The sequence below is a fragment of the Ischnura elegans genome, chromosome 6 (assembly GCF_921293095.1).
Source record: "Ischnura elegans chromosome 6, ioIscEleg1.1, whole genome shotgun sequence".
Lineage (NCBI taxonomy): Eukaryota > Metazoa > Arthropoda > Insecta > Odonata > Coenagrionidae > Ischnura > Ischnura elegans.
In genome coordinates, this window is record NC_060251.1 from 40,785,262 (window position 1) to 40,806,042 (window position 20,781).

The window sequence follows — 20,781 nt, forward strand, 5'->3', positions numbered from 1 at the left end:
AAAAAATAAAACGGGTTTCAGTGAATACTGCACTGAAAAGCATAATTTGTTACGAGAGTCCTGAACAACATAGATGTAATTTAAAAGTCAAATTTGGTAGGAAGCAAAAATTATTTTGATTGAAAAAAATAGCGTTTAAGGTATGACTGAATTAATCCGTTCATTTCCCTTTTGAATTCCCACATTTTGGCTCCATTGCGCATGGCGTGTTCAACTTTTTGACGCGCTCCGCTGGCGTCATTCGCCAACTTCACCAAAAACCCAAAACAAGCCGGAGAACTGATAGGTACCAAAACATCGTAGTTATATGCATTTGTATACTTTTACTGTCATTTAGTGTTATCTTGGTATAAGCTGCTCCATTAGGAGTTTTCCTGAATATGTTTAATTAATGACATTTCAGCAGACAGTATGGTACATATTGTGTATCATCCCATCAACGAAGTGTAATTTTTTTTCAAATGCGTGATAGTAGCCCGAAAGCGTGATTACACCATTTGAGGTGCTTCATCAAGTAGTTCTCAATCCATGTATGTATATTCATGTGTGTTTCTATTAATGTATTTATATTAATCATGTATGTGTTCTACTTAATTGCCAACCAGCTGTACCATAGTCTTAATGCTATTGCGATGGTTACTAAGTTGACTGGATGAACTAGAATACCCTATTGATGTTAATTAGTGTCTTTGATTTCGTTGAAACCCACGTAGATGATTACATTTGTTGTTAAACTGTTAGAAAATATAGCTTTTCCCGTTTATGAGATTTCAGTAAGCTGAGAGGAACTCAGTTCCCCTAGGTATATTTCCCTTATAGATATTTCTTTAATATCCACGAGATGCATTCAGAAGCTCCTACACGGAAGACTCTCCATGTCACTTAGTAATATTCATCTTTTTACTTAGCCATATAGTATATCATTGCCTCTTTCGATGCCTTCGCTTCATTGTTTCCCACGTGTGGACTCGGGAGTTTGAATAAAAAAAACAGCGATTTTTAAGATCAAAGCAATGCCCATTGATTAGGGATTAGATTGTTTTCTTTTATGTGCCATCTTTGGCCTATTGCCTGTGATATTAGATGGATTTCTATGTGTTTTTAAATTCAAATATTAATCTGTTTTGTGATTAATTTTGCCGCTTTCAACAATTGTATTTTATCATTTCGTTTTATGGTAGCAAAATATTTCAAGTGTAATGGTGATGAAGTAATTTTCATCATGAAAGTATTGATTGTCTCCATTTTAAGTTGATGTACCTGGTGGGCAAGGCAAAGGCTTATTGTGATTTTGTTACTCAGTGACATTCCTGACTAATATTATTTTATTTTTTTTGTTTCCAGCGCCAAAATGGTTCTCAAAGTAATTCAGGTGACCAATATCCCCATGCAAGTCACAAAAGACCAAATGTATACCATGTTTGGGTGCATAGGAGAAATTGAGGACATAAGACTCTATCCTACACTGTAAGAATATTTTATGATCCAACTTCTTATTCTTTTCCATTGTTTTCATTACTTATATATTATGAATATTTCAGGAGAAGTATGGGGACTGCATTTGATTCAAGGATATGTTTTATTAAGTACAAAAAGTCATCAAGTGCTGATCTGGCCTTTTACCTTAGTAACACACCATTGATGAATAGAACCCTGCAGGTTGCTCCTTGCACTGAAGGTAAGCACCAGTAGCTGAATAATATTGGGGTTTGCTAACCAATTGGTGTTGAAATGAAAACTAACGAATTACCAGTATTGTCTGTCAAACGACCTGCCTTAGGGGCCTGACATCAGCTAACCCATTGCTTCACATGTTAGCTTGTGAGGTGAGGCCTGTAGTGGATTTCATTAGATAGTCAGCTCATATTACCATTTTGACCTCTTTTTCACCCAATATGATGGATTGGATTTAAGTTTTTCTCAATTTAGTTATATTGTTGCTTAAAATTTGTGAGAGGTAGATAATCTTTCTTTATGCATAGTTTATTGTTGATGAATTTTGTGATGTGATTGCATGTATACAAAGATCCCTATCTTCATGTTTTTCACGTGATGGAAAGTGCACTCATGAAATATTACCAATCGGAAACTGAAATATTTCTTAAACTAGAGCTTAGGCATTATTAATAAGACCTTCTAGACTGTGCCTATTACCCCGGGAATTAACTCATACTTCAAGAGGAATGTGATACCCTGCTGGTGGAAGGACCCAATGGAGAGATGATTTTACATGTCTAGGGACTGCAATGATGAGGTGATTGTGTCTCTGGCTCTTATGGAAGTGGGCTCAATATTTAGTCTCTCACAGACGTTTTTATCCCTAAGCCCTGGTTTCCAACAACAATGCATCCTTGCCTGCATGTTGCGCTATGACTTACCGATCAGATGCCTCTAAGGGATCTCTATGCTAATGGTTTCCAGCTGTTGTGGCCGAAGGGGGGCACAGTTGTACTGCATTGTCACTGAGTGGTATCTTAGGCAGGAGTTGGATTGTGGGAAACTTGTGTATGAGATTGCATTGTGCAATGTCTGATAATTTAGTTTCCGGCTCCCCCCAATGGTTTGATGTGTCCTCGCAAACCACTTCTCCTGACCTGTGACAATGCCCTTGCTTATCACATGGCCACCGATTCATGGCTTTTGGAAACCAGCTCTTTGGTTGGCATTTTCATTGAGGAAATACATGCTTTTAAGAACAAAAGTGGAATTAAGTTTTGTTTTTAAACAAAAAAACAACACTTTATTTCACCTGCACAGTTTTTTTTATTTGCACAAGAAATTTTCACTAACTCTTGGTTAACTATGTGGTATTCCATTATTTCCTGGATATAAACAGTTACTTATACCACTTATTTTATAAGAGCGCGACCCGGGTTTCAATGAGTAATCATCATCATCAGGCGCTCTATGATGATGATGATTACTCATTGAAACCCGGGTCGCGCTCTAAAAAATAAGTGGTATAAGTAACTGTTTATATCCAGGAAACAAGAAATTTTGCTAATCACCATGTCTTGTCCCCCTTCATTTAATTTTCTTCTTCGGGCTGACAAAAAACCTTCTTCTCTTCTTGCTGTCCATGAATCCTTTTCTTCTCCTTCCACTTCATATCTTACCCAATATCCTTCTCTATGTCATGGTTTCCTCTTCATCCACCATGTATAGATCTTCTTCATTCTCTTTCCTTTTTGTCAATATCATCTTTATGGTCTGTTTGCCTCCATTTTCAATTCCTTTACTTACATCTTCAAAGTCTTTACTCACCTACCATCCTTTCTGTCCGTGTTCCCACTCTTTAAAACCTAAATCACTATACATATACGCTTGACCATGCACAAGTCCGATTATATAAGCAAGTAATCAAGGGCTTCTAAATGTCGAGCACGGTGTGATTCAGAGCTGTTTCGTACCAGGTTGATGAAGTCAGGAAAATAAATATCAGGACTAGTAGTCATGGAAATGTGAGAAAAATTATATTATAGTTCGGGAAAAACTCCAAGAGGAACAACAAAAAGAGTCGTAGTTGAATGTGTGGAGCATAACTGCATTTGAGAGGCAGGTTGGCATTTTGATGTCAGTGTGGCGGGGTAGCACAGACTTGACCCTCCTTGACTTCATTACTATGTACTTACTACTAGACGTAATTTCTTAGTATATGTTGGTGCATTTTGCTCTAAAATCCCTTAACACAACTTCTTTGACATTTGTATTAAGACTGAAAATCAGGAAAAAGTTGGGGAAATCGGTAATGGAAAGGTGGTGTAAATGCTGTAAACCTTATGCTGTCCTAGTACTAGTGGCTGGTTTGTTTTTTCTCATCATTGGTGCAGTCTTAGTTTCATTCATGCTACCAGCTGGCCCTAATATCCGTCAACCAATGAAGTATGCTTTTTGTCATGCTTGAAATGTGCCTGTCAAATTTTTATACCAACCTATTCATTGCATTCATCGAAAAATAAAGCTTCCCTTCGTGACACTGCAGCAAAAGCTTACAAACTTTGTTAAATTTGTGTCATGATATTTATTCAAGTTTTCTTCTATTGCAGCTGATGAGAAAGGTGTTATTCCCTGTGAAGAGAAAGGATTAGAAATCCTTGTGGAAGAGAAACAGAAAAATCTTGGACTCACATTCATGGTGAGAGTCTTAAAAGTTCAAAATTTCATGTTTGAGACTACATATTTTTATGTAAAATTTTAACAGCTCATGAACATATCATGTTACTGCAATGTCTCATGTTCTATTTTAAGCTGAAAATAAATCTAGAATTATGTAATACGTATGCTAATACAAATATTCTTTTTTATTTTGAACTTAGGAATCCCATGAAGATACATTTGCAAGGATATCTGAGGAATTGTTCAAAAATGGCTTGCCTCCATATCCAGACTTGCCTGAGAATTACTGCAGTTCCATTGTGGAGCAGACTAGAAGAACATTAGTAGTTTCAAATCTTGATGCATCAGTATGTTGAGTATGATTTTGTATCTCCTCACGCAGGGGCGGATCCAGGATTTTTTTCTGGGTAGGGCACAACGATACCTCGTAATACAAAACGAACGCAATCATAATGGGACCGTATTAAAAATCTTGCATATTTTTGAGGGTCTGGGGGGGGCACGTGCCCCCCCCCCCTGGATCCGCCTATGTCCTCACGCATACCATTAGCTCAGCATAGTTTGCTGAGAGAAATAGTAATAATGGAAAAAATGATGAAAAGAGGGTCATCTTTCTAGATTGCCTTTGGTTATTGATTTTCCTGAAAAATTATGGCACACAAGAAATATTCATTCAAAAATTCACCCTTTTGAGCCATGCAGTGTTTATAAACATGTGATTTGTAATCCGCACCTTCAAAAGGTGGAATGAACGTCACCCTAAAATTCAGTGTAGCATTTCAAAAATCAGCCACCATTTGTGGAGTCCATTGTGTTTATATGTATTCATGTCCTTCAATAGTACTGGAATTATGTTCGTTTAAGTAATAGTTGCAACTACTGATGAATACAGAGTTATCTTGGTAGAACAAGATGTTCAGCTGCTTGTGTTCTTCTATCAACCTTATCCTATATTATTTGTGCACTTTTTATTGCAGATATTTTTGTATTTGATAGTGGCTCAATTCTGGACGTATGACTTTGCAGACATCCGATTTTGTTTGTTCCAATAAGTTGTTAACTTTTTGTGCGAATAAATTATGTAATTCGTTTTTTTAATTATGAAAACGTTTATGTATATTCATCAACAAATTATTATTTTCGGGTTAAGGTCAATAATGTTATCTTTCAAACTAGAGTCGTAATTGTCTTAAGTTTTGTCTTTTGTCTTCTAGATCAATGGTGATGCATTAGTGGAGCACTTCACTAAGGCAGGAGAGGTCAAGTATGTGAGACTTTGCCAAAGACAGAGTGACCCAGGATTGTATGCCCTCGTTGAACTTGTCAAGCACGAAGCCATCATTCCTGGGCTGAAATTAAATAATTCTGAGATTGGTGAAGGAATAAAAATAAAGTAAGTATTCAACTTTTTTTTTTAATTTTAAACCGACTTAGTTTTGAGAAATGTGAATTTTCCAATGGAGTTGATAAAGGATTAGGAATCTATAAGCTATTAAAGAGTGCAGTATAGTTTATTAGAATTAAAATATCTGGGCTCAAAACTTGGGTCTACAAAGATGGCAATGAATGTGCAAAACTAGGTTATATGATCATATGTTGTCAATGAATGGGTTACAATATCTTCAAATTTAATTATCCCATTGCACATCTCTGATTATAGTATTTTCTTGCTGAAAATCTCAGTAAGAAAAGTAAATGGGAGGATTATATTTGTGTACAGGTGGCATAGGAACCGGAACATAGCTACCAAAGTGAAGTTGTGGTATCATATTATTTGCTCATCTCTCTTTTTGATATTACCTCAATCTTGACTAGAATGCAAAAAAATATATGTCAATATAAGTGCAAAATATATCTCTTAAGGCCTGTTTGCAGGATACATTAACACGCACGAGTTAATGTCTAAATATATGAACCCGAGATTGAATGCCAAAATCCACTGTGTAACCACCCAACTTGTGCAAATGCATGAAAAGAAAATAGAACCTGTCCTAATTTGGTTCATGCATTTGTGCATGTTCCGGTCCACAAAAATTGTTCACTCAAACAGACATTAACTTGTACATATTAATGTTTCCTGCAACCTGGCCTTTTATCATTTCCTGCTGGCACCTACTATTGGAAAACATTTTCAGTGCTACGAGTAGCATGAGAATATTTTAAACCTCTCTGTGCCAAGCTCTTTTTTTGGGGTGGAGTTGGTACCCTGGTATTTTTGTAGTTCAGATTTGGGACCCAACTCAACATTCCTTCGTGTCCATCCCTTACCCCAGCCACTGGGCTAGATCCTCCAACCCTATCACAACACAAATTCACGGTCAACTTATTGCATTACCAGTGTTTTTTTTTTTCAACCAAACATTGTATTTGGTTTTCAATAATTTACTCTTCCAGAAGAATTACTAACATTTTTTAAGCATTGTGGAATTTAAAGTGGGTCTCTAGTGTTAATAACAAGAAAGTCAGTAAATACAAGGTAATGTGGCAATAAGTCCGGAAGTCCGTCATTTTTAATGCTAAAAATTTTGTTTAAAAATTGCTTACGCACAAAACAAAATGAAGAATTCATTTCGAGGTATAAAAAAATTGTGGTATGCAATGAAGTAACTAAATATATCATTGAAAAAACTATTGACAATATAACAACTTCCCAACGGATTCCTGCAGTGAGGATGACCATAAATGAGTGGGAGGGTCGGGCTTAATTGCTGAGGAGTTTGGCACTATGGACTTGCTAAGGCCTCCCATACACGTCCAGTTTGGCCTTAAGGCCAAGCGACCTTGAGGCCGTACCTCATTGTTTACCCATCCGGCAGCCGTCCGGCCGACAATCCGCCTCAAGGCATCGCCACACACTGTCAGTTCTGCCTCAAGGCCTGGACTGTGCAGTCCAGGCCTTGAGGCCAAACTGAACGTGTATGGTGGGCCTGCGGCTCCGGCCAAACTGCGCAGTTGACAGAACGTGTATGGTAGGCCTAAGCTGGGTCTCAGGCTGGGCCTGAATGCATCCAATAATTGCTACTTCAGCGTTTGCTTCCCTTGCCTCACGTCAGCTAGAGCCGATGTCCTGTCGTTTGCATTGAAACATCTGCAACAGCTTATCCGACATCAGGTCTTCTGCATATGAAATTGCTTGTCTGCTCCACCCGATGTTCAGTGTGAAAGGGTTAAGTTCTTAATTTTGACTCTGTTACTCTCATATGGAGTATTGCATATTAATTTTTCCTAGCTTGATGGAAGTGTTTATCGATTCTGGTATCTTTTTAAATTTTCAGAGTTTACCACTCAGTGCAAGCTATTGAGGTAAATGACAACTCACTGGCTGATATTCATGAATTGACAAATGAGAAGTTGACATCTTCGCTGTCAGAGTACATTGAAAATGTTTTCCCTACTGAGAAATCAGGTGAGCCAACAACTGTTATTAACATCTTTTATATTTTAACATAATTTTCTCGTAGTCTTGAAATCAAGCTTGAAAATAGTGAAAGCTGCTTAAATAATTTTTCAGGTCATAGTACTGTCCTTCATTTTTATGTAATATGCATTGCTTTAAGGCCTGGTTGCATGCATGGTACCTTAACATGTTTGAGTATGTTTAAATGCATGTATGTGAGAATAAAAATTTAAGAAGGATGAGTCCGTTCTTAAATTTTTTCGGTTCTCGGCCCCGGTCCTTTTCTCCCCCATCGGTTCTCGGTTCTCGATACTTGGTTCCAATGATGAACTCTTAGTATCTGAAGTAATGGCAAATTAAAATGAACAACCACAAGAAGTGAATGAAAATAACTTCGCTAAAGATGTAAATTAGCTGGAAATCTCTGTAAAAAAAAAACTTAACATCGTCTCCATGGTTTTATTTGCCTAGTAAAAAAGTTTAAATAAAACATTGTTAATGAATGCATGATCGACCAATGTGTCACATTACGTCAGTCAGCCCCCGGTTCTTTCTCTTGGTTTTGATTGTAAAAATTCAACATTTTTGCCCTATCTAGGTCTAATCTATTCTGTTTTTTGGCAGATATATTGCCTGCAGTATTAAACAGGCATTCACTGAAAACTGTAGTGGTCGATGTTGGTTTGAAAGGCCGCGCTAATATGCTTGGAACACCGTTTATATACTGCATAGCATGAGGATCAATATTGAAACCCCTCCTACATCTGACGACATCATCAGTTAATTTGTTGTTACTTGTGAGCCAGTTCAAAATATATTCTGTATTCTGCGATGTGGCTTGAAATGTTAATGTAACTGACAGCTTATTCGTATCCTTCTCAGTCACAGTTCTTATAACCTCAGCAATAAACTGTTCAACATGCAGGTACAGCGGCACCATGGATGAACTGAGTGGCTGTGAGCTAATGCAAAATTGTAATGCAGTGTTGCATTCTGCAGGATAACATCGCTTTTCAATGCCTTGCGTAGGTTTATCAACTTACGAACAAGCTCTCGGAATGCATCTTGCTTGTATTTGGAAGAATTACTGTATATGTCCGTATCAAGCCATTCAAGGCACCGCACATGGTGTTGCAGAGAGTAGTCTTGTTTAAAGCCGCCTGAATTTCACTTGTACGGCGGCTGGCAGAAAGTCCAGCTTATTAAAACAACTTGTCTTTTTCCACACTATTTTATTTTCACCGACCATGGTTTCGGCAACTTGTGTCATTGTCAAGGTACATAGCCTTGGGTTACAGGCTTTTTATAGGTTTTTCAGGAGGGGGGAGGAAGAAGGGGAATGGGGTGTGTTCATTCCGAGGTTGCTGATGACGTCAATGGGCGATGGGTTGGAGGTAGGGTAATGTTCAGCAGGGGTGAATGGAATGGGAACATATGGTCGTTACATAATTTAAAATCAGCGGGGCAATTCACAATTTCAAACTGTTCTAAGAAATCCAGTTTCCGCCCCTTGTCATGTACATGTAAAATTTTTGCATCAAAATTGCACCAATGGTGTTCGTCATTCAAATGTCTTGCAATTCCTGATTAGTCGTCATTATTTACGAAATATCATCTATGTTCTTTCATTCTTGTTTTAAAACTCCTCCCAGTCTGGCCAATATATTTGGTTTCACAATCGTCACAAGTCAGTTCATACACTCCACTTTTATTATCATTACAATATGCGTCTTTAGAGTTAAACAATAATTTACCTAGTGTCAATGGATTATAAAAAGCCACTTTAGTTTTGTCATTTGAAATAATCTTGTCAAGTTTAAAAGAAATTTTTTGGATAAATGGTATCTTTCACCAGTTAGATGGTTTGTCTCTATTCTCTGGTTTGTGGGCTATCATATTGAGGGCTCTTTTCCGTCTATAACATTCTAAGAGTCTGTTTATCAAAACTGTGTCGAATCCATTCCTTCTCGGAATGGTTTTGATGGCGTTTAACTCTAAGTTGAAATTTTCTACGGACATTGGTATGTTTGTTAATCTGTTGATAATTGCTTTGAACGAGCTTATTTTGTGGGAGGGATGGTGGTTAGAAGAGTTGGGAATTATAACGTCCGTAAAAGTACTCTTACGGTAGATTGAGTAATCGTGATAGCCCTTTTCAATGGAAATGCTTAAATCAAGGAAGTTGATATTTTTGCCTCCATATTCTATGATGAACTTAATTGATTTGTGAATTGAGTTTAAAAGGGACAAAAAACCATCTATCTGACGAGAGGTACCTGACCACAACATAAAATATCATCAACATACCGATACCAATAACAAACATTCTTTAGCAGGGGATTTTTGGATTTGAACAGGTTTTGCTCTAGATTGGCTATGAAAATTTCCGCTAGAATTGGTGATAATGGTGACCCCATAGCCAGACTAGTCTGTTGTTTATAAAACTTCCCATTATATAAAAAATAGTTCTGATCGGTACATGTATCTAAAAGTAACTTAATTTCATTCACCAAGGATGCATTTAGACCAGAATCTTTTAGTAAATTAGCCGCTAAGGTACATGCTTCTTTTGCTGGTACTGAAGTAAACAAATTACACACATCAAAAGATAAAATCTTAGCGTTAGGTGGAATTTGTTGTTTTAATAAGCTGAATATAAAAGATTTCCACCACATCACGCCAGACACTGTATCTTTTATGGCAAAAAGTCGTTTCGTCTGAAAGCGGCCTCAATGTAGCATTGTGTGCATTTCATGCTGTAGACGGCACATCGCCGGGCTGGATTGAAATGGGCACCGTGCTGACAACAACGTGATGATACTCATTTGAAGACATCCATAGAGACCTATATAGGTTGAAAGGACGTTGCCGTGCCGTGGACGGCGGCAGGCGAACATTGCTCGTTTGAAAGTGAATGCAGCTATGGAAATGTTACAATATTGGCGAGAGCGACAAATTAATGAACCTTTAAATGTGCCTGTTAGTGAGCAACTCTCAAAAGAAAAAAATGTTGCCGCCATGCAATCGGAAAGTAATACATGCATTTTTTAAATCTTTATTTTTCACTTTTTGGCCTTGAATACGCTGCATAATATTCCGGCTTCGGGTGCCAAGATCAATGCCTCGCCACTGTTTCAAGCTGGTTCCAAAGTACTGACTTTATGTGATCAGTTCTCAATACCGGTTCCACAGGCTAAAAACTGGCAGTACCGAGAATCGAATACCGGAACCGACCCATCTCTAGTCTCCATTCTGCATCCGGCATTCATGGTGGTCGGACGTGTGTAGCTCTGTAGCCTAAAGCGTCTATACATGTGCCTTAAGTTGTCTGCATATTGTGATTAAAACGTATCACGTAGCACTAATCAACAAACACTAACTATTTACGAACTCACAAAGCAATTTGAAATCTTCATGAAGTGCAACAAGTGTGAAGAAGATATTGTTGACGAGGAGTTCGTCAATTGTTACGGCTGCTCGTCAAGAATTCACTTCAACTGTGCCGGCATCAGAGAGTCGACATATAGGTCTATGTCCTCGAAGAAAAAAGAGGCTTGGAGATGTGTTACCTGTCGTTGTGCTGAGAATTCAAAGCAAAATGAGCAAAGCAGAAATCCACCAGCTGCATCCGTAGAGGCTCAGCCAGCTGAGGAACAACAAGAGAGCTGTTCCACTGATGCTGTTCTCACGAGGGAGGATGTACTACAAATTAAGAAGAGTCTTACCTTCCTCAGCCACGGCTATGATGAGTTTGTGAGTACCATAAATGCTTTTAAGAACACTGTGGGTGAGCTGAATAACACTATCAGTGACCTAAAAGAACAACTTAAACAGAAAGACACTCTTATTTGTGATCTCCAAAAGAAGGTTAACCGGTTGGAGCAAAAACAGCTAGAAAACCGCTTAGAAATTGTGGGTATTCCCTTGGGTGATAGTGATAGCAGTGAGCTCCTGACTGCTAAAGTTATCGATGTTGCCAAGGATGTTGGCGTTGTAATTGATAGCAGAACTATATCTGAGGTTTTCGTCCTTCCTAAGGCTAAAACAAAGCTACAAAAAATCGTTGTTGAGTTTAACAGCAAAGTTGTGAGGAAATCTCTTTTAATCAACAGAACCTCCTTGAACAGCCCTGAGAACAGGAAAAAGTACCCTAATGCAAAAATATACATCAATGAAAGTCTAACTCCTTATCTCAAAAACTTGATGTGGCAAGTTAGGACTAGGGCTAAAGAACTTGATTTCAAATTTGTCTGGTATAGAAATGGTGGAATACTTGTCAAAAAAAACGAAACCAGCCGAATAATTAAAGTGGAAAATGAAAATGACCTATGTAAATTGATATAATATATATTTCAATTGATTATATTCCTGTTTCTTATTACTGATTTTGTTATTGTCATTAAGTATTTAACACTATAAGACACATTAAGTGTTCTATCTGTTTGCTGTTGAAATTGAAAGATCTTTTGGCATCATGGATCCATTGTCATCAATAGCTAGTGATGTTGAATGCAAATCCTATGAGAGCACTGGTGGTTTCTTGAATAATGTAAATTTGTTTAAAGGTTGTATTTTTTGTTCGTTGAATGTGAGGTCATTGAAGAAAGGTTGGGATGAAGTAAAAGTATTGCTCAATATGCTGAATAATAGGGGTCAGGTATTGGCATGTTTGTTGACTGAGGTCAATATAAAATCATCAGAAATGGGTCCTTACAACCTACTAGGTTTCAACTCTTTCCATAAACTGAGGGAAGAACGAAAGGGTGGAGGTATGATTGTCTTTCTGAGGGAGGTCTTGCCTGCAACGGTAGTTGATTTCGAGTTGGACGAATGCGAGTCATTGATCTTGAAAATGGTTTATGATTCTAACACAGTGTTATTAGTATGTGTTTACAGACCACCACATTGTAAGAAGAAGGATTTCCTCATTAGTCTGGAATCCTTCCTCGAAAGTAGATCAGAAAACCAGATTATATTGATTGGTGACTTTAATTTGAATCTAAAATCGAAAAAAGATACTAATGTGGACGCATACAAAAATTTACTTGCATCCAATGGGCTCACTGCTTGTATCACAAAAAGCACTAGAATAGAAATAAAAAAACGTAAAGTGACAGCTTCATGCTTGGATCACATTAACGTTAAAGGTTTCCACTCAAAACTTGATGGTTTCATTATCAAAACAAAAATATCTGATCACTTTCCTGTTGGTGTTTTCATACACACAGATAAGAGCTTACCTGAAGATAAGGTTATGGGACAATCTACTCATCTTTGCGACCGGAGGGTAACACAATTAATAAACAGAATAAACTGGTCGACACTACTTACACTCAATGATTCTGACAGCATTTATCAGCAACTGTGCGAAAAGTTAAATCATCTTTATTCATTATCTAAAATCAGGCAACGGGAAAATATCGGTAATAATACATTTAAACTTCCGTGGATGAATAATGCTATTTATTCAGAAATACAGATAAGAGACACACTATTCAAAAAATACAAATCCAATACAACAAACAAAGTGCACAGAAATAATTACAGAACCCAAAGAAATAAGGTAACTTCCTTGATAAGGCGATCTAAAATCTCTTATGTTCGCTCTAATCTCGAAAGGAACAAAGACGACATTAGGAAGACTTGGCTACTGATCAATAGCCTTAGGGGTGTCACCAGTAAGAAAAGCATTGATATGCAAATAAAATCAAATTTTAAGAATATTAATTTAAACTATGTCTGCGAATCCTTTGCATCTCAATTCACTAATGACATACAAAAAATACTGCCCCAATGCTCACAACACATTCTCAACCCTGGTGCTAAAAAAATAATTCCATCTACCTTTTTATTGTTGCCAGCAACTCCAGCTGATATCCAAAGTATATTACAGCAATCAAAAAATAAATGCCCAGGGCACGATAATATAAGAATGATCGATCTCAGTTGTAAACATGACATCATTGCTGCAACAACCCACTGGATAAACAAAAGCATAACTGAAGGTAAATTACATAACGATTTAAAGTTAGCGGTAATCAGACCGATATATAAACAAGGAAAGAAAAACGACACAAACAATTATCGTCCCATTTCTATTCTACCCTCCTTGGATAAAGTCATAGAAAGATATTTTGCGGTACAATTAATTAACTTCATAGAAAAATTCAACATTATCACTACACATCAATATGGGTACCAAAGAAATAAAAGTGCACGATCGCTTCTGGAGTACTTCAGTGAAGATGTACGGAAAAGCCTAAATAAGAACTGGTCCGTTCTCGCTGTATATATCGACTTCACTAAAGCTTTCGATACTATCGATATCAACATCCTTTTAAAAAAACTGGAACGATGTGGAATACGAGGAATACCGCTTACATGGTTAGAAAGCTATCTCACCAATAGGAAATTACTTGTAAAATTATTTGAACATAAGAGCACGATTAAATCTGTCACCTCTGGTGTGCCACAAGGCTCTATATTAGGGCCAATACTCTTCTGTATATATGTAAACGACATACCAGAATATATTAATCATTCTAAAATATATATGTATGCTGATGATATAGCGCTAGTTTCAATCAGCAAATCTTTTGAAATGGCTAAGGAAAAAATGCAACAGGATTTCTATGCGATACAGTGCTGGTGCCATGACAATAAATTAGTAATAAATGATAAGAAAACGGTAACCATGCAATTCCGAAATGCCAAGGCAACGAGAAAACTAATAAAATTAAGATTTCATACGCATTTATGCCTTCATACTGGTAACCCTGGCCATAAAAAGAGTAACTGTCATTTATATTCCTGTTCATTTATTTCCCAAGTCAACTCCTTTAGATATTTAGGATTGACCGTAGACGAAAATTTTGACTTCAGTGAGCATATTAATCACTTGTGTAATAGACTTAGATGTATTTTGTACCAACTATATTGTGTGAAATATACCTTACCAATTCAATTTAAAAAAATGTTGTACTTAAGCCTCGGTGAAGCAGTACTCAGATATGGTTTATGGGGCTCCACAAATAAAACCCTGTTGAGAAAGGTGGAAAAAATCCAAAACAATATGGTATTACAATTGGATCCAAGAGAAAGAAATGTCTTTAAAATTTACAAAAATCTAAACATGCTTCCAATACGCGATTTATTACACTACATATTAATAACAGACAACTATTTTAACAATAGCTACAAAACTGTAAGAAATGTAACACACGATATAGGACTCCGAAGTACTAGAATATATAATGTACCTAGTTTCATCAACGCTCACGGGAAAAGAACCTTGGAACACGTAGTTCCTAAATTGTTTAATACGCTACCACAAAATTTGCAATCAATAGAAAATATTTCTCTACTAAAAACGCGTCTGAGACATTGGTTACTAGAGAAATATAATGATACCGATATATGAGAATTATGTTTGCTTATGTGATAATACATTTATTTCTTTGTCTTGTATGTATGTTAAAAATTTGTTATGTTATGTACACATGTTAAAAATTTAATGACATTATACTACTAAAAATGTTAAACATTGTTTTGTTAAAAACTTATCAAAATTTATGGTTTAAACATGTATAAAGAAAGATACATATATTTTGTCTTTATTTTGTCACATATATAATTTCTTTCTTCCAATACGAGAAATATCTCAAATGCAAACACGTTATATATTTTAAAAAAAAATTTAATACATATATTCCTGTAATGTTAATGTGTAATTATGTATGTACTCTTGCTCCCTAATAATTCTATAATATGTTTTTGGCAATAGTGGAAACATTATTAGTGAGAATTCATGTTTGCTAATGTGATAATACATTTACTTTCTTTTTTGCTTAAAGTTATAAGTTACTGTTACTACTCAGTTATATAAGTTTTATTATAACCTTTCCTGCTACCATTTCTAATCTCTGCCATTAAATTTCTTATATTATAAAAAAGTCTATTGTTAAAAAATTTTATTACATTATATTGCTAAAAATTTTAAACATTGTTTTGTTAAAAATTAACCTAAATTTATGGTTTATACATGTATAAAGAAAGATACATATATTTTGTCTTTATTTTGTCATATATATTTTTTCTTTCTTCCAATACAAGAAGTAACTCCAATGCAATCACGTTATATATCAAAAAAAATATTTAATACATATATTCCTGTAATGTTAATGTGTATTTATGTATGTACTCTTGCTTCCTAATAATTTTATAATATGTTTTTGATAATAGTGGTAACATTATGAGATACACAATTTTAAAAGACAATGTACGACCACGAATAAAAAAAAAACTAATAGGCACCTGCTGACAAGCCTTGATAGGCTTAGCGGGACCTAGACTTTTTTTTCACATTGTATTTCTTGTAAATGACATTTCATCTTTGATTAATGTTATCAATTTTTGTAAAATTTCTAATCTCTGCAATAAATATTATTATTATTAAAAAAAAAAAAAAAAAACTTATGTGTACAGTGGAAGTTAAAGCGAGTACGGGCTATAGCGACACCCCCGCTATTACGAGAGATAGCCGATGCACCGTTAATTGACCCTATAATAAGCGTGTTGAAAAATTCGTTTTTACGAGACCCTTTCGGTGTTGGCTGTCGCCATAGCGAGGGTTTCACCGCCGGAAGACTTTCATCAAGACTCCTTAACCTCTGTAATTGCTAGCGATCTGTTAGAAATGAAGTTAATGGAGTGCTCAGTCTGAAATGTATGTGGTAAACTGTCGTTCGATAAATATAATGATTCACGAAACAATGCTTTGCATGATTTTTATTCAGTGCGGCGCTTATAAATTGTTTGAATAGTTAGTCGTTATTTGAGTAAGGAAATTTAGTGATGCAAAAAAAAAAACGCCTTTCGTCTGGATTTATGCTTACGTTTATCGGATAGATGTTTATCTGTCGCCGCACCACTCCTGTTCCTGTATATCTGTTCGCAACAGCTATATTGGCTATTATTTGCTCCACCTCCGGTTAAGCGACAATTCGCTATAGCGAGTGTTTATCAGTGCACCGTGGGGTGTCGTTATATCGAGGTTGCACTGTACATGAAAGCCAGTCACATGCAATTAATTATAACTCTTATTTTTTACTTTTCAGGATTCCACAGATCAAGGTCTAGGTCTAAATCCTCGCGTGAAGGCTCAAAATCTAGAGACAATAAGTCAGGATCCAGTAGGAGGAGGAGAAGGTCAGCCTCTCGAGAAAGGCATTCGTCCAGTTCTCGTTATTCCAAGAGATCCAGATCCCATAGGAGCGGTAGAAGGTCAGGATCCCGGGAGCGTCGCTCTTCAAAATCTCGTGGTTCTAAAAGATCAAGGTCACCTGGTAGCAGGAAAAGATCACCATCTCCAGATTATCAACCTTCAAAATCAAGGGAGCGTCGCTCCTCAAAATCTCGTTCTAAGAGGTCAAGGTCGCCAAGTGCAAAGAAGAGGTCTAAATCTAAGGAGCGCAATTCATCTAAGTCAGGCAGATCATCTAGACCTAAGTCACCTGGAGGCAGGAAAAGATCAAGATCACCGAGTAGCAGAAAAAGGTCAAAATCCCGTGAACGTAATTCCACAAAGTCAGTCCGGTCATCGAAGCCTGGGTCACCTAGCAGTAGGAGGAGGTCAAAGTCTGGTGAACGCAGCTCCTCCAAACTTGTTAGGTCATCAAGGCCTAGATCACCTAGTGGGAGGAAAAGATCAAGGTCTCCCAGTTACAGGAGAAGGTCAAAATCTGGTGAGCGTTTCTCATCAAAGTCGGATCGATCTAAAAGACCTAGGACTCCCAGCCGAAGAAAGAGGTCAGCTTCGCCCGGGGGCAGCAGGAAAAGGTCGACCTCTAGGGATCGTCGTCCCTCCAAGCGTGGTGATTCGAGGAGATCTAGGTCACATAGCATTGTGAAAGGTTCGAAAACAAAAGACAAGGGTAAGTCACGAAGTGGTCGGGAATCTAGATCACCAAGCAGGGATTCTAAGTCTATCAAAATCCCATCAAAGTCTAATGACCCTTGTGGTTCAAGATCACCAAGTGTGAGGAAGAGGTCCGGATCAGGGGAGTTCTCACCAAAGAGAATTCGATCTCCAAGTTACAGGAAGTCAGCTTCAGTTGAGCGCAACTCTTCAAAACCTCCTAGCCCCAGGTCACCTCCTAGCATGAGAAGATCAATGTCCAGGGAAAACTTACCGCCCAAATCTCCTTATGATTCAAGGAGATCCCCTTCTCCAAGTTGTGCTCGAAGACCAGACTCACGTGAATGTGGCTCTGCTGAAAGAGATGTTCGCCCAAAGAGCCACAAGAGATCTGCTTCACATGAACGTAGTTTGTCAGCACCCAGGAGTCCAAGAAGGTCAAGTTCCCGTGGTAGCATGAGGAGATCACCATCAAAGGAGCACCCTTCAAAATTTCCCAGTCGCAGAGAATCACAATCAAGGAATAGCCGGAGGAGTTCAGAATCAGAAGAAGGCCAGTCATCAAAGCCTTACAAGTCAAGGAGATCAGTAACGCCTGATCATCGCAGGGGACCTATGACACCTGATCGCCATAGAAGATCAACCACCCCTGAACACCGTAGGAGATCTTTGACACCTGATCGTCTTAAGGGGCCTATGACTCCTGATCGCCGTAGAAGATCTATTACTCCTGATCGCCGTAGGAGGTCAATAACACCTGATCGCCGCAGGAGACCATCTGAAGAGTATAGGATGATGGAGCATCGTGGTCCGAGGTCGTTGAATTCTCCTACTGACAGAAGGTCAACATCTATGGAGATTCGCTCTCCAAAACCTCATAGTCCTAGATCACCGTCACCTGGCTTTGAAAGGAGATCATCATTAGAAGGATATCATTCAAGTTCACGTAACTCAAAGGCATTTGACATGCCTGGTAGGAATGATCGTATGATGTCCCCAGAACCTACTTCTCCTAAGTCTCCAAGATCTAGACCTGATTCCCCTCTTTACAAGGAAGGTTTTGTAGCAGAGGAGCGGTGTCCATTGCCCCATGGTTATGATAGATCTATATCACCAGTGAGCAGGCAACGGTCGGAATCACCTGAAAGTAATGCCTTCAGATCTCATAATTCTGCCATGTTGAGGTCACCTGGTAATAGGAGTTCACCATCTCCGGATCATTGTGCACCTGCGATACGTTTATCAAGCCGGCTAAGATCTTCAAATAGCAGAAGGTCGCCTTCTTCAGAGCATCAAACATCAGATTCTCACAAGGCAGGGAAATCACTGAGTGGCAGAAGAAGGTCTTCCTATTTAGAGTGTAACTCATCATCATCTGGAAACTCAAGGCCAGGATCCCGTAACAGTCGCAGTAGGTCATCATCTCAGGAGAATCAGTATTAAATCAACATCTCATGTTGTGGTTGTAAAGAGATCAGTATCCTTTGTGTAGATAAGCTGATCACTGATACAGTACTGAGATGGGTTTATGTGTAATATGTTTTTAAATCATGTGGAAATTTAACTTGATGATATCCTGGGTAATGTCACTTGCTTGGATATTCTATTCGTGTGTTAAAGAGGATAGATAATTACAAGCTTTTTGAATGTCTAAATTATAGAATTCCAGAATCATTGGAGAATGCAGTGTTTATTTTATTTTTGATCCTTTAATGTGGAAAATATAAATATGTAGGAATCAGTGTGAGTTTTATATATGTATGTACCTACATTAGTTGACAAATGTACAATGTATTCATGATTTGGAAAGCTTTAGGCATAGAACCCCTCCTTCTTTGTTGTAATTCTTTCTGTAAATCAAGTAATTCCATATTTGAAATTGTTTCTTTTGACCATGGGGCTGAAAACTTTGAATGTCTATTTTGTATTTGTTGTGCTGTGAGCATTAGGAATTCATCATTTTGATGCAAGATCGATCACTGAATGATTGCTGCATTTTGTGGCATTGTAAATGTTTATTAATATGTTTTGGAATGTTAATACTTTCACCATGTATAGCATTTGAAAGCATTTCAAAAATTGGATTTATTTTAATTACATTAAACTTTATATACACTTAAAATCTATTTGATAATGAGCATATTTCCAATTGCACTGAATTTTGTATAATTTTGAAAGGATTTGATAAAGCATATCAACCAAGTACAAGATTTGGAGTATAATTTAATGTACCACCTAATTATTCACTTACTGTTTCAATACTAAGGTTTCTTTGTATGATGATAGCTGTCACAAAAGGTCATGTCACTGCAATTTTTGGGACATGAGCCGGAACTTAAAAAATTGCTGATGAACGTGAGGTTGTTCAGTGTAGAGTAACGGTGGGACCCTTCCTAATTACTTTCAACACTTGCTTGTTGAGTAAGTGGCTGACATTTCCATACTTGCGGCACAGTTAGATCTTTTGCTCTTTGAAACATTTCTCCCTCAAATAAAAAGGTAAGTTCTTGGTGACGGATGCTTCTAACCACTCACCTGTGTTTCTCATGCATGTGCCTTTGAATGTATAGAGATGTTTTAATTGGCTGTGGCCTCATTCAATACTAGTATTAATGGAGGCCATGGATTGGTAGACACACATATTTAAGGTATACTGGAGTGTTACAGAGTACAGCCTCACTGACTAGCCATTTACTCAGGGTAATAGTTCATGTTTTTTGATGAATATTTTCAATACAACTTGGAGGGAACTTGCAGATAACTAAGAAACTTTATGCTGAGAACTCCTATAGTGATTCTTGTGTTAATTTTGTACCCATTCCCTTATGTATTTTTTTAGTCCATTTGTGTTTTGTGAATGGCACTAACCAAAGAAATCTTAACTTCATTGTAATGTAAGTTTAAAAGCCACAGCCAGAAAAATTTGTTGTGGGGGGTTAGACAGGGTCAATGTCTTATGGGGAGTTTTGTTAGTAAGAGGTACACCTATGACTGATCTGTTTAGTATTTTTGCAGTTTTTGAACCCCTCAACCCTCCCCTTGCTCTCCCAGCCACCCCCTCAATTGTTGCCTTGTTCCTTCCCTTACCTTTACCTTCACCCCTTCCATTTCTACCTCCCCTGCCTATTATGCACGAGTGGCTGGTTCTTTTGCATGAGTTGTATAGCTTGGTTCAACCACAGCTTCAGCCTGATGCATGCGAATTACATTCATACAGGTTGAGGGAGGCTATTCCTTTCCCTGAGCCACGTGGGATGGTGCCGCATTAAAATGGAGTGAATGTGAGAAACCCAGCCTACTGAGAATTTCTTTCCCTGGAAGCATGGGAGTACATGCTGAGATTGAAGTCCTG

At 37.5% G+C, this 20,781-nt stretch overlaps 1 protein-coding gene across 1 annotated transcript; it reads left to right on the plus strand.

The window, feature by feature from the left end:
- Positions 1–215: 215 nt before the first annotated feature.
- On the plus strand, positions 216–19,637 carry LOC124160535 (serine/arginine repetitive matrix protein 2-like). The gene is made up of 9 exons (XM_046536397.1): positions 216–286; positions 404–530; positions 1,345–1,467; positions 1,542–1,678; positions 4,047–4,135; positions 4,317–4,463; positions 5,331–5,509; positions 7,392–7,522; positions 16,630–19,637. The coding sequence occupies exons 3-9, from the start codon at positions 1,352–1,354 to the stop codon at positions 18,870–18,872; spliced, it is 3,042 nt and encodes a 1,013-aa protein (XP_046392353.1). The 5' UTR covers positions 216–286; positions 404–530; positions 1,345–1,351; the 3' UTR covers positions 18,873–19,637.
- The last annotated feature ends 1,144 nt before the right edge of the window (positions 19,638–20,781 follow it).